The 15,081-nt window shown below is 40.3% G+C and overlaps 1 protein-coding gene across 1 annotated transcript in view; it reads right to left on the bottom strand.

Annotated features, from left to right (window-relative positions):
* Positions 1-15,081, bottom strand: part of LOC102864266 (protein unc-13 homolog B-like) — a 189,093-nt gene that overhangs the window by 73,016 nt on the left and 100,996 nt on the right. Inside the window, exons 9-10 of the mRNA XM_006898554.1 lie at positions 12,213-12,447; positions 270-584 (exon numbers count right to left, since the gene is read on the bottom strand). Of these exons, the coding sequence (XP_006898616.1) occupies positions 270-584; positions 12,213-12,447 (550 nt within the window). The remainder of the gene's footprint in view (positions 1-269; positions 585-12,212; positions 12,448-15,081) is intronic.

Below are 15,081 nucleotides of genomic sequence, written 5' to 3'. Positions count from 1 at the left end.
AGGGGAAGACCCTCTATGAGATGGATTGATTCGGTGACTGGGGTAATCGGGATGGGTGTGTCAGAGGCAGTGCGGTTGGCGCAGGACAGAACAGAGTTTAGGGCTGTTGTGCATAGGGTCGCTATAAGTCACAAACGACTCGACGGCACATAACAACAACAACCATACTCAGCTGCATGGGGGGAAAATGAAAAGCACTTCTGTTCAGCAATACCGCAGAGCAAGGACTGAGGAGGCCTTGGGAGCATCTCAGGGTAGCTAGAACTTACCTCTCCTGTGGTCTTACAACGTCCTCTTTATGTAGCACCAGATGTGGAAGAGGATGGGCTGTGGTATCTTGTTTAAGCTCTTTGGGTTCACTCGCCTTGCCCTTCTCCGTTTCATCTGTCACCTCCAAGGCTTTCTCTTGTTCTCCAAAACCTGCTTGGCCATCTCTGGAGAAGCTTCCAGAGCTGTGGTAGGAATGAAGTGAGTCCCTCTCGCGACGATCATCGTCTTGTTCATGATACTGGTCTAGTTCACTCAGCTGAGAGCTTCCTTGACTCACATTACAGGAAGAGCCATACCTACTACTGCTGGTGGGGCTGTGAGGATAGGAGGAAGACAGATACGTAAGTAAACACGAACCAGGTATCAAGGCAAAGTATGAACAAATGTAGGACATAATGGCAAAGGCAGGTATCACAAACAGGAGGTACCTGGGAGAGGACCACACATCACAGTCTAGTCGAACTAGCCTCTATTCAGCAAAACTATTATACACAGGAGCAAACACAATATGCTGGGTCTCCAACAACATTTAACCTCAGCCTTGTACTTCACTTTGCAGATGCCTCATCTTAATGAGATATATGTGGACAAGATCAAGAATTATTAAAACACTATTGCTTATTTCTAAAACTCTTTACTCATTTGCCCAATGACTGTGATTAAAGTTTTCTATTTTCCACTAGGTTAAAAAATAAATTCATAAATATCATTCCTTTATTCTGTAATTTGTTAAAATCAGGTCCCCACTTCCTCTGGAGAGTAGGAATGTTCTAGGAATATTCCTTCAATGATCTTTTACTACAGAATGAGGTGAAGATGACATTGAGAGGTGGAGAATAGGACCAAGAAACCCCACAGGATGGTGGTTTCACCTGTATAAATGCCACAGTGATATCTGGGCAGCACAGGGAACATCTCAAAGAATAAACTACCTGTCAAAGAATAAACTACCTGTCTGTAACTGAGCTGCTCTCAAGGTGTGGGTCAGTTCTAGAGAAAGCAGATAAGTTCAGGATAGGGCCCAAGACTGTATCAGAGTATTTCTGTCTCTGAAGAAATGTCAGCCCAAACCTCTCTCTCAAGGACCTGAATTCTCATACTTAGAGAGGAAATCCTTTCCCTTACTATGAGAAGGCAGTGGTAGCACATAAAGTAGCAGTGAATAGTAATACGAAAGGAAAAGAAGTTACTTCCTTGAATCATAAACTCCTCCACTCTTATCTGAAGTATATACTTCTATTAAGATGGGGCAATGATCTGGAATAAATACCCCAGTGCACTAGGATATTTCAGTCCCAAATCAGGGGATTTGGGACTCATTTTATTCCTGGTATTCTGCTGGAAAGCTTTCAAGCAAAAGGACACAATTTAAGCTTTTTTAAAAAAAGTCTTATGTTTATACTTCTCCAAATCAAGTGAAATAATGGTTTTCTTCTGGTGTGATACTCCCCCATGGTTGATCCTAATTTCCTGGCGTTTTCAGGCCTACAGCTGCTCCTCTATCCCATAGTAGCAGAATAGGCACTGGATCACGATTCTGAGTAGTTTCCAATTTGCATGAACATATTAATTCAAATATTCATATTCTCTGTTTCTGTCTTATTTTCTCTCTGTCACACACACACACAGAGATAGAGACAGAGAGACAGACAGAACCTGAATCTCTGAAGCCCTTGATTAGCTCCTTTGGGCAGGTTTGGGCCAACGATCAGAGCAGCATTCTTAAAGTGTACTCAGTGAAGTTCCTCCTCAGAGGAAATAAAAGCTCCTTTCGCAGATGGGCCCTGCACAATACTCCAGACTAAAAGATGACAGCAAACGGTAGCCCTGAGCTCCTGTGAGACTTTAATTAAAGCACTAATCAAACCCCAGTCTCAAGGGGAATAAAGGCAGAGAATGATAGACTAGAAAGAACTATGCAAATCTACCCAAAATAGGATATGAAATATAAACTCTCAAAACATTATTTGCGCTTTACTTCATACTTTCAGTGCCACTGCAGAAAGCATCTTAGAAGATTTGGAAGGGCAAAACAGAACACTCCTCTCAATCTCTTATAGATGTGACTGAGGCCCAAGGAAGCACCTGTTACATGGTTGTAGTTTATAACACTCCACTACTTGCTGCCCCTTTCGGCCTTCTCCTTTCCATCTTGCACATTTTACAGTCAGAACAAACCAGAATGAGGAAATGCTGGTCTAGTCTTTCCTTTAAGCAAGAAGCTCCTTATTGCAAGAAATGAATTATCCTTGGCACTAGTAAGAAGGCAGGGGATAAAAGGGCCCACGCATTACTTCTTGTTAACTCCTAATTAATATGAAGCTCAGGTACTAGGAAAGACACAGGCAGGATAAAAAGCAAGCTATGATTAATCTAACCACCAGGTCAGTTGCATCATAAATGGTCATAAAACTATTTATGATGCCTAAGTTAAGAACAGGCCTTTTGTCGATCTTTGGTTCCTTGACGTCATTCAGAGTGGCCAGCTGGTGTACACTTGAATCAAGGTCAGTGTTAGTAGGCACTGCTTCCTCATCTTGTCTTTCTGGCTGTTGAAGTTGCTCAGAGAGACGACAATGCTCTTTTCCACGTGTTCCAGAAGAATACATGGGGTCTGAGAGATTGCTGGCTTTGGTACCCACGTGTTCTCCAAATGCTTGGATTTCCTGCTGGTTTTCCACTTCTTTAGGCCCTGAAAGCCCAAGGGCACACTCATTCAGCCTGGTCTCTAGCTGTTCAAGAGTCCCTGGAGGCTGCGTATGGGCATCATCTGGCTCCACACTGGCCTCAGAAATTTGAGAGGGCTCCGTAGCTGTGTTAGCTTCACTGGTGATGATGACACTTGGAGGGGAGGACTTGGCAGGCAGCTGTTCTGGGCACTCTTTATTCTCTTTCTGCCACGGAAATGAAAGATCCAGCTTCTTTCCAAACCCTAGCTTGAGCTCGCTTGCCAGCATGCTCCCTTTCCCCTCACTCCCTCCCTCCAATAGAGTTGACAATTTCTTAAAACTGGACATTAAACCAGTCTCTGCTGCTTTACTACCAGAGGGGGAAGGTGAAGAAAAGAAAGAGCCCAGTGGCTTCCCACAGTCAGTGGCAGAGGACGGGAAGCGGAGCCTTGGCCAGCTGGCCATACTTGGGATCTCCAGATGAGGTCTTGACTGGTCTCTTTCCTGGGAGGTTGCAGGTGGGTCCTTCTGACCATGAAGTATCTCAGGACTTTTTTCAGCATGAAGTATAGGTCCCTCCAGGGAAGAATGAGAAACACGCTCTTGGGTTGCCAGTGGGGTGCTCCGGCTAATATTTGTCTCATCAAACGGTGTTGTTTTGGTTTCTGATACACTGGTTGCATGCAGCTCCAAGGTGTCTTGATGTATGGAGGCAGATTGGATAGCTGGCTCTGGCTCAAGAGGAAGAGGAGGTTGAATTGGAGGAGGAAAGTCTTTGGAAATGCAGGTAGAATCTGGGGGCAACTGTGTTGGCTCAGCTTCTAAAGATGCCTCTGTGTCTGTCCCCTGCAGCACCCCCATGTCTCCTTCATCGCTCAGAGACAATAATCTTGGCACAGTATCATCTGCAGAAACTGATGGTATAATGCCAACTGCTTCACAACCTTGGGGCTCTAGGGTGTTTGCAGGGACAGTGTCTGGAATGGTATTGTTTTCCACTAGGGTTGTTAGTTTAGTATCATCTGTCCAAGTATCTGAGTCTGACTTTGCACTAACCACAGTCATTCTACAGTCACTAGGTATGGATTCTGAATCGAGCACTGCAGAAGCAGCTTCTACACACACATTTTCCAGAGGTTTAGCTTCTAGAACATCTCTGGAATAATCATTTTGAGGCTGTAAAATAGGTGGGATAGGAGATTCTTGTTTGCATGCCTCTGGTTTGGAACTTTTGAAAATTCCAAAGAATTCACCTGTGAGGGACTGAGATGATGTGCCAGAAGAAAGAGGGGAAAATGAGGTTTTCTTCGGCAGTTTAGGGGAAGAGAAAAATCCAGAGAAAGTTTTTGGGGGCTCAATTAAGCACCCAGAGAAAGATTTTACTTTGTCCATGAATCCTGAAAGCACTTCTGCTGACGAATCCAACACTGATTTATCTTCTTTCTCGGTGTCTTGACTCTGGGGGTGCCCTGCACACCCTGTTTTGGTAGAGGAAGAAGGTGGCTCCAGACTCTGTAGTGAAATCTCCTCAGGGATCTTTTCTAATGGCAAGTTCAATGGATCACTAGTAAATCTGTCACTCTGTTGACTGTCAGTGCAAATGTCTAAATTGTTGAGCTTTTCAATTAAGCAACTATCATGTGACAAAGACTTAACAGAGGAATCTCTGAGGAAAGTTTTCTGGTGGAAAGCCTCTTCATAGGAAGCTACCTCCAAGGCCTCAGGGGAACTGAGGAAAGTTTCCGTCTGTGCCTGAAGTAATGGTGAATGAGGAGCAGTGTCTTCCTGCATCTGAGTCATGTGGAAATCTGCTAAAGATGCCCCCAGTGCATCATCAGAACTCTCTTTCTCTTGTTCATGCTTCCCTATGCTAAGTTCATCTATGAGGGAGGTAACCTCAATGGTCTTGCTACTGGATTCACTAGGGGGCAGTTGCTGGTCATGAATTCCCTCCTGAGCTACACTATCTATGTTGCCACTGGAATTCTCACTACTCATTGTGCCACCAATATCTGCAAAAACACGTGGCTTATTATCTGGCTGGGAAGTCATGGGGGGAACAGCTGCAAAGCTTTCTTTCCCCCCAGAAGTCTGCTGATTTTCATTCAGGAAGGACAAGTTGAAGAAACTAAAAGTAGCGCTATTATGAGAGGCATCCTTCTTGCTGTTTGAGCTGGTGGTGGGGAAAAAGGAACGAAGTGTAAATAACCCTTCTGCTTGAGGCTTGGCTCTTGGGAAAGCAGCGGAGGTTTTGTTCTCAGACTTTTCAGATCCAGTTAGGAAAGAAAATATACTCTTTCTGGTTGGCAATTCGGTTTTGGGTAGAGATGTTGTAAAACTCTCAACTTCGTCAGGAAAATTATTTTCTCGTTCCTTTGAATTTCTGCTGCTCATAGTATCAGATGACATTTCATTACTTCTTGAAACGTCTATCACTGTGGAAAGACCATTCATTTCTACTGAAGAATCTCTGAAAGACTCTTGGAGACAACTTGTTGAAAGAAATGAACTGGGTGACTGCTGACCTAGGTGGTCTCCAAAGGGGACCTCTTTTCCAGTCAGATTATTAGCCAGGATCTCCCCCGTTGGTGGTTCCTTTAGTCCACAGTCATCAATAGTAGCCTGCTTGTTCAGAAATCTGCCTCTAGCCTTGCCTTTAGAGGACACAGGTGCAGCAGGGAAGCTTCCAATGCTCTGACTAGTTGGCAGTGCAGACTTAGGACTTGATTCCACCTCATCTTTGTTACTCGTTGAAGAAACTGACACGTTTTCAGTTGTCTGGATAGGGGATATATTGGTTTTAAAGAAATCCCCAAGGCTACCAAAAAACGTTGAAACACCAGATGATTCTTTCTTTTCCTGAGTTGGTATCTTTTCACTCTTCTCATCAATCTTTTCCAAGTTTAATGATGTCTCTTTATTCACTTGGTTTTTGAAGAGACTCAGAAATCCAGATGCCTGGCTTTCATTTGCTGCTGTACTTGCTGAAGATTCTTCTCCCTTACCAAAGAGCTTCAGTGCACTTTTAAATATTGTTTTCTCAAGCTCTTTAGAAGATTGGTCCTGGGGAGGTTTCCAACTTTTTTGTTCCTCCCTATTATACTGAGATGTAGGAGGAACTGTAATGATTTCATTATCTTTTATATCTGCTTTAACATGAGGAGTTTTTTTCCTTATTTGGGAAATTTCCTTATTCTGTTGGGAAACAGAATTTAACAAATTTTGTTTTTTCACTTGGATGTTTTTCTTTAAAGGAGATTCTTGCTTTAAATTTTCAGTAACTTCTGGTAGTTGAATGTGGCATTCTTTCTCTGAATCCCTTTTGAGAAGATGTTCTTCCTTATTTAAGGAATTACTTTCTAATTGCTTATTAACAATTAATGACTGAATACTATCATTTTTGGGTTCTGTTAATCTTGCTTGCTGATTAATATTCTGTATGATTGAAGACTCTAAGGGTTCCTTTTTATCAAAATTCAAAGACCTTCCAACCAAGGTACCCAACGCAGAAAATAATGAAGTCACTTTGTGCACTGATGATACCTCTTCAGTTTGATGTGAGTCTGTAGTCATATTTTCAAGTTGAACCAAAAAGGTAGCTTCCTCAGAAGGCTGGACATTGGAAAGGTAAACAGATGTATCTTTAACTAAACATTGGCTCTTATCTCCCTCTTTAATTTTATTTCCATTTAAAATGTAATTATGGCCACTTTGGGGCTGATTCCTCAGATCCAATATACCTTCAAGGTCTTCAGAAACACGTGGCCTTTCTTTGAAAGATTCAAAATCTCCTTTAAATTTTTGAGGATGATAGCCTGAAAAATCTAACGGTTGGTCCCTTGGGTCGAAATGTGACTCTTCAAGCACTTGTGAAAAGGTCTCTAAATGTAGGTACATTGGTACATTAGATATACTTCTAGGCAAAACTACAGATAAGTCAAGGGGGTCATCAGTTGATTCCTCGTCAACATACCACAATAATTCATCTTCTTTATCAATAACCTTCAAACTACAGGCAGAAGTCATGCCGTTGTCTAATAGAATACTTGATAGATCATTTATCTGTAGGTCATAATTCAAATAGTCTTGATAAGAGCAATCAGGTGTAAACAAATACGCATACTGCCCAGTTGAATCAGTGAGAAGAGAATATATATATTGACCATCATGGTACATATAATATCCATAAGCCCCATCCTCAGATGGCCACCATATGCCTTTTTCAAGACATGACAACCATTCTTGATACTCATAACCAACACTTGAAAAAATGAAATTTTCATCCATTCTTAAGGTTTCCTGATCACCGATGGGCCATGTAGTCTTCTCAGAACCTAAAGAACAACTTAAGTCCAAGGGAAATTCTTCTAGTGAATTCTTAGTCTCATTAACTGGAAGATGATCAACACATCCATATAATGAATTAGCTGCCCACATATCACCTCTTAATAAGTAATCTTCATTAAATGCTAACTGGCTCAGTGATTCATATGGTAAGTCACACCAAATGACACTGTTTGGATTTGTTCTCCAGTCCAAGATATTAGCATTTTGATCTTTTTGGCAGAAATTTATTACTGGGTTTTCTGAGTCAGTCCACAAGACAGCATCAGCTGAGGGAAATGTATTTTGACTCAACATATAATAAACTGGTTGAAATTTTCTAGAGTTTTCAGAGAAATGTTTCGCATCATTATTTATCTCTTCAAAAGCCTGTTGGTCGTTTGATTTATTAAGAATTTTAGTATTTAATGTGGGCAAGTTTAATGTGGTTGATTTTTCATGTAGTTTTGCCTCAGAATCATGATGTGGTGTTAAGCTCTTAACCAAAGAATTCTGTAAGGCCTGGTGTGCACTTGTAATACACTGAAGTACACTATTCTCAGAAAGAGAATGGTGTTTTTCAGTTAGCTGGCTTTTCTTTGTTGAATTGCAATGGTGATTATCAACCCAAGCATCACATGACAGTATATTTTCATATTCTGTTTTAGGTAAAGATACGACTTGTTTTATGAACTCGGAAGTTTCCTGCTTTTCAACATGGATTGCTTGGCTCTCAGGAATCACACACGAAGTAACAAGGACTTCGCTCAGTGATACTTGCTTATTTCCATTCAAGCTATTTATTATGCTTAAAGCTGCTGGTTTTGCTTCATCTGGTTTGCAATCAGTTCTACCACTATTTGATATCAAGTTAAATATTCCAGAGAGTAAGCCTGGGGAACTATTCCTACGACTGCAGTCATTCTTTTTAAAATTTAAATCTTGATCAGATAAGCTTTCAGGAGAAGAAAACCTAAACAAGCCAGAAAATAGGCTTCCTTGGGTTCTTTTCTTGGAAGATTTAACTTCAACTTTATCATCACTGATTTCATTAATCAAAGTAGATTTTGAAATGGTAGACGCAAACTCCAGTGAAGAGTCTAATACTGTTGAAGGTGATGCTTGTGAAAGATTCTTAATTTCTCCAGAAATATCTGAAGTTGTGTGTTCTCCGGGCACAACACCAAGAATGGCTATGGAATCTCTCTGACAACTCCTTACTGTTGTGTCCTCACTTGGATTTAATTCCTCTCCACTCTCAAATTTCCCAAGATCATTATTAACATTCGGAACTGAGTGAGATTTTACAAAATTAAGTTTAGTGTCTTCAGGAAAATTTACTAGGCTATTCTTACCAAGTTCTTCAGTATTAGCAAATTTCTCTAGGTCATTTTGAATATGTGGAACTGAATTGGATTTTATTGGCTTTTGCTTGACATCTTCTTGGCAGTTTCTCTGGGTCTCTTCAACAGTGTTTACTGCTGAGTCATTAAAATTCTGGTCATTGACAGAGATATGGTTGCCAGCGAAAGGAAATTTAAACAGAGGGGAAATGTTTCCTTTCTCTCTTAAATCCTGTTGCTTTTCAGAATGACCAAGAACTCTGAAAAATGGAATATGTAGTTTACTACTGAGTGAAAAGGAATGTCCATCTTTCTTAGAGCTTCCTTCCAATGCATCATCATCTAACTGGTGATTTTTCATGGATTGTGAGAAAGTTTCCTTTGACGAAGTCTCAGGGGAAGTGATCAAAAACTGGCTAAAGGATTTTCTGAGTGGCTCAAGGAAATCATCATCACCAGTAACTTTGTCTTCTTTTGAAGATGACTCTTTATTTGCAGGTCCACTGCCGGTCACACAAGGATGTCTTGTAGTATCTTTGGCACATATCTTTGATTGATCTGGTAACAGAGATTCATCACTACAGGGTTTTCCTTCTAATAGACTCTCAATATTATCTTTCTTATTTGCAGAACTAGCTAAGCATGGAGGTTCACTGGGCCCTTGGGAATACAATAAATCCTCATCCATGGGCATTTGAGAGCAGCCTATAGTTCCCCCCTCAACACTCTTATCTAAAGTGATGGTGCCATTACTGTGATCGCCAACGGTGTCTTGCCTTTGATTTGACTTGGAATCACCTGCCACAAAGCTTTCCTTTCCCAGTAGTTTGTTCTGGTCATCTTTTTTGGTTCCTTCCTTCTCTGAAAAGATCTTTAGTGGATTCAGCTTGTTGAAAACAGATTTTATAACAGAATTCTGATTCTGTGGAAGTGAATCCCGTTCAATACTTTCTGTTATATCTTTAAAGCTTAAACTACCACTCTTGTTGCCTGTATGCTCATTTTCAGAGGTTTTTCCAGGTGTGTCAATTCCCTTATTTTCAACTATTTGAGAAGATGGCAATGATTGCATGGTAAGATCCTTCTCCAGTACCGCTTTCTCTCCAGGCTGCGATTCCAAGTCAGCCATATCCATTTCATGAGCAGTTTCTATTTTCTCTGGAACTATATTAACCAACTTTTCCATAGAGGTTGTTAGATGCTTTGTGCCTGAGCTCACCTTTTCTGTGAGTGAACTGAATAAAGAACCAACAGCACATTTCATTCCATCCAGTTCAGGGAACGAGATGGTGGAGTCCTTGTTGCTCTTGACAGTGCTTACTGGTGGTATTTTATCCTCAAGCATTTTCTCTTCTGCATTATTAACAGTACTGCTGTGTTTCTGTGTTTTCTTAGTTTTGGAAAGGGAACCAAATTTACTAATTTCTTCTTCCTTCTCTGCTAAATACTCTGACACGGTTTCTACTAAACACTGAAGTTCATCCATTGCATCAATATAATCTTCCTTGGGTTCTTCAACAGAGGAAGGGGTCATGTTTTCCACAGAGCCTCTGGACATACTTTCAAGTATGTCTGCATCACAATTCACCCTTTGTAATGGGAATGTGGTATTTCCCCTGTAAGATTCTTCAGAAGAGTCTGAAATAGGATGGATAGTGGATGGAGGCCACGTTGGTGACAGTGAGCCATCTGGCTTATCAGAAAGGGGGGAATCCAGAAGTTCCTCTGAAGTGCTGCTAGTAGAATCTTCAAGAATATCTAATGGAGTAAAATGAGTGGCATGCTGGTTCAAGCTAAATGACTTTTCACAGTTCTCAAAATAATCAGGAAGATCATGATCAAAACTTTCCAACTCTGCAGTCCACATGTCCTTCTTAACCAAAAATCCATTTTTGTAAGGATGCAAAAAGGGGTGATTTTTTCCCTTCATTTTAATGTGGCAAAGGTTACCATCTTCAGAATTTGGAGAAGTCCTTTTTGAGTTTGTTCTAGATCTATCATCATATTGCTTGCTTTCCCAGTCATCAGACTGACTGCATAAAGTTTTCTTCTTCCTTCTCCTATCAATTGTATCATACTTCTGAGGATATCTGGAGAAAATAGATGTCTGAAGTTTATGGTCCAAATTAGTGGAGCATTCTGTTTGTTGGCTCTGGGATCGTGTCTCCTCCCAATTTGTGTACTTTGGTTGATGCTGGTGGTAAAATTCATCACTTCTTGAAAGAATTCTGGTTTCTTCTACTTCTGCTTTCATTGAGTTCATAATGCTATTTTCTAGAAACTCTTGTGATACTTTCCCTTCTACCTCTTCATATATACCTTCTTGTTCTTCACAGTCAACATCAGAAAAAGATGAAATCATCCTAATTTTATCATTTTTAGCCTGAGAGTCTTGTCTGATATAAGGAGATAAAATGGTAGGAACAGTAAGGAAAGAAAGGAAAAGAAAGAAACAAGTTAAAAGATTCAGGGCATGGCCAATGAGAAGAAAAGAGTAGTAAAACTACTTAGGGGTGTTGTAGTTTTTGTCATTACTAAAAATATGATAAAGATGTCTACTTGTAGGGAGCTCTGGTGGCCTAGTGGCAAGAAGCTACACTGCAATCCCAGAGGTACATGGTTCAAATCCACCAGATGCTCTGCTGCATGCAGAAGGAGGGGCAATCTCCTCCTGTACCAGTCAGATCTGATCTGATGGCACACAGACAAAATATAATAAAATAAAATTTAAAAAAAAGAAATGTCTACTTGCTTAAATCAATAGTATTATCAATCTAGTCAAATTTTTTTCCCTACATCTGAAAAAAATAGGAGCAGTAACAATTTTTAAATGCTTTCCTTGCTGTCATCTGAGGAAAGAGAAAAAAGCAAAAATGGAGATACATATTTTATATCTTTTTACCCTTAAATATGTAACAATAGTCTGGAAGCATACATAATAAACAAACAATAGTAGGAAAGGAAGTAGTATTCTTAGAAAGAATGGACTGTTGAAAAATAATGGGCTTCAGTGGGAGATCCTTTTCTGAAATTAACTGTACCTTTAAAATTTTTGAATCATATAAATAATTCACACAATTAAAAACTAATAAAATTAAAGCAAGGTTTATTGAGATCATATTGGTTTTCTTATAAGGGTCTCTCAGAGAAATATTTCAGACAGGAACGGCTGCTCAAACATTTACTATCTGTGATTTTTAAGGGGGAGGGGTTGGCAGGGAGGAAAGTGTGCAATGAATAAATGGAAATCCAAAGTCTCTGAAAACTTTCATTTAAAAAAAAGGGGGGGGGACCTTTTGGTGAAGGGCTATCAAAACTCCTGGGTTGGGTGGGTTTAGGGCATACTAGGTTCTTTTCAGCCTTATACTTCAGGTATATATGATATTACCACTGAAAATCAATGATCACGGAAAGAAAGAACCCCACGGAAATATTAAAGTACAAATGTGTGAAAGTGAAGAAAAGACTTAGAATTACTCCTCTATATAGAATAAGAATAGCTTGGTCCATCATAATATTATATTCCACTACTCTAAAGAATGCCAGCTGTCAATTTCAGTGGAACTTGCATATTAGGAAGAGAAAATGTTTTGTTCCCAATACCCACCTGAGGGCTCGACGCTCTGGATAATCGAGGTCATAACTTTGCATAGAATCATTGCAAGAGTCTCGAGAACTGCCCTGAAGTAGCAGCTGCTGTTGCAAATGCACTGGCACAGGGAACTGATGCACAGAAGCATTGGGCTGGGAGGTCGTGTGGTAAGGAGGTGGGATACTATTGCTGGTCTCGCTGCGATAGTCACTATCTCTGTCATCCACAGCGCTATCAGGGTCTTCAAAAGCTGTCGAAGAAGCACAGTTAGACAAAACACTCCATCTTTATTCGGTTCTTCAGAATTTGTCTGCATCTAACTTAGGAAGCTACATGTCTGGACCTTGAGAAAAAGAGCAGGCTGACAGTAAGCCCAGTGACCTCAGTGCCACTGTCTCAATTAATACCCAGGAGTCTCTCTCTTCGGCAAATGTGATAAGACGTTTGAGTTCATTTTAGTGCTGATTCCTAGAAGAGCTCCTAGTTGCATTTCCCCAGTGCAAGGATTCTCAGAAATTCTACTGCTATGATTCTTTTAAAAAAATTGTTTTTAGATGTCATAAACAGATTCTGGTCCTCTAATATTTCAAAAGCTGAGGGTGGGGTAAGGGGAAAGAAATGGCTTTCCCTATCTCAGAGAAGAGAAATCTTTGTGTAAAGCTGGTACAGTGTTTCCAGGCTTTGAAATACATGGGCTGAAATAAATAAATAAAATACATAGGATGAACTAAATAAAAAGACATAACATCAGAAGCTGGTCCTGGAAATCAAGAACATCAAAGCCAAGGTGCGAAAGTCACTCCAAGAGCTCTGAGAAAAGTAGTCTTACTGTCTTTCTTCAACATCGAATTTTTCTAACAATTGCTGTCAAGCACTCACACCCTGGGCTCAGAATTCCCTTCTGAACCATGGGCTGAGAGAGAGGAAAGCAGAAACGCTGGCACTGTAGTCAAATTTATTGAACAGCAATTTCATACAATTACGTCTGCCTTTCAGGCCAGTATTTGACTGGCTGTGATTACTTTTTAATTATGCTAAAAAGACTACATTTATAAATCATGTCACAAGAAAATAAAAATGTCTGTTCAAAAGGGGAACATAACCTGAGAGTGCTTTGTAAACTGTTTCATGGAGAAGCCATTTCTGATAACATCCCTATATGTGTCTGATTAACAAGGTCCCACATGACCCTTTCTTGTCGAGTTCCTAATTGGCTCAAAGATTAGGAAAAGGAGAATTTGCAATCTAAAATGGAGGTGTTTTGGCAGATGATGGACTGCTATGTTAGTCATTGAAAAGATAATACTAGTAGAATCTCCATTTCTTTACTTCTGGAGGTTGACCAATATCAGAGGGCCTCTCCTTCTCTGAGACATATCTTTCTAATAAACTATCTTTGCTTTCACCTTAAAAGAAATTATAATACTAGTAGTAATGTGAGCAAGAGAATTGTCCTAAAGGTTATAAGATGTAGCTTTTTACAGGAACTTAGGTAGGAGGAAGAAGCTGCATTTTTTTAATTGATATTTTAATAAAAGTTTATAGAGAACTTGGATTTCAAATTCATTCATTTTGCTCATTTCCCTCCCTGCCCACCCTCTGCCAATTAACTTTTCTCTTTGAAAAATAATTCTTTCATTCTTGTAGTATCCCCTCTCCCACCCCGGTCTACTATACTATGCAGCTCTTATTCTGGACTATTGTCAGAGCCTGCATTTTTGCATGGGAAATAGGAAAGAATGAACTAGGGGAAAAATGTTCCAGAAAAAAAATGATGAAACTTGGGAACAAACTAAAAGCAACTGGATAATTATCCTCTGGCTTCTACACTAGACAACCTGGTGAAAAATAATTCAAAAGAGACAAGGAGAAGAAACATGTGAGTTTTAGAAGTAAGAAAAATGAGCTTTGGGTTCTAGGCAACATTCAGGGTACAGCTACAGGTAGAAGAAGGACCTTTTCTCATTTGAGTTTACAACATGTTAAACATTTTTTAAAAAAAGAAAGAGAAGGGGAAGAGTAATCAGAATGGGGGGCGGGGGCAGGGAATAAGCTTTAAAAAGCTAACTTCAAATTATCAGAAACAATACTTACAACACTTGTTAGTTAAAGCAAGGTGGTGGGGTGGTGGTCCCTTCACCAAGGCATACAAAGTAAAAACCAAAGGTAAACAATAGAGGTGTAGGGTGTTCTTACAACAACTGTAGTATGATCACACACTAGGTAAGAGAGACCTTGGAACCACTGGTTTTAGCCCTTGATGCACTTGCTACTCTTAAGGATCAAGGGAGAAAACCAGTTTGTCTTTCAAACACAGTTCTTTCTGAACCCACAAAAGGAATAAGTCTAAGAAATTAGTGCTGGATTATTCATGCATACAGATGTGGAAACAGAGGTGGCAGTGATGACTTAGCCCATCAGCTAGAGAACCAAGGCTGAGTCTTCAAAAGAAGCAGCAGTTATAGAGGGGAGCACAGGGAGAGAGTTGATTAGATGGTTTGGCTAGTCAACCCACAGTCCAAAGCCAGAAAGGGCAGGTTGGGTGTTGCAGTTTCTCATTGCTTCTGACTCATTACTCTTAATTTATAAAATTGGGAGAGAGGGGAGGTGTTTGCACACTTGCTTGCTAGACTAAGGGGAAGAATCCTCCAAAACTTTCCTAAAGACCTACAATATTTCTTTTTTTTTTAAATATTTTTTTATTGGGAAAAACATATTGGGGGTACAAGGAGGTGAGGGTTGGGGGCAGAAGGGTGAGGATGGGCCGGGATGCAGTAGCAGAGCTGCACAGTTTGGTCGGTGGGGGGAGCAGGTGAAGGAAATGATGAGGGTCCAGTGGGGACCAGATGCTACAGAGGAATGACAAGCATTTTCCAATAGTAAT

Source organism: Elephantulus edwardii, unplaced genomic scaffold (genome assembly GCF_000299155.1).
Source record: "Elephantulus edwardii isolate Elephantulus edwardi_28Jun2011 unplaced genomic scaffold, EleEdw1.0 scaffold00232, whole genome shotgun sequence".
Classification (NCBI taxonomy): Eukaryota; Metazoa; Chordata; class Mammalia; order Macroscelidea; family Macroscelididae; genus Elephantulus; species Elephantulus edwardii.
The sequence above is the reverse complement of the archived record's forward strand: the minus strand, read 5'-3'. Positions and strand labels throughout refer to the sequence as shown.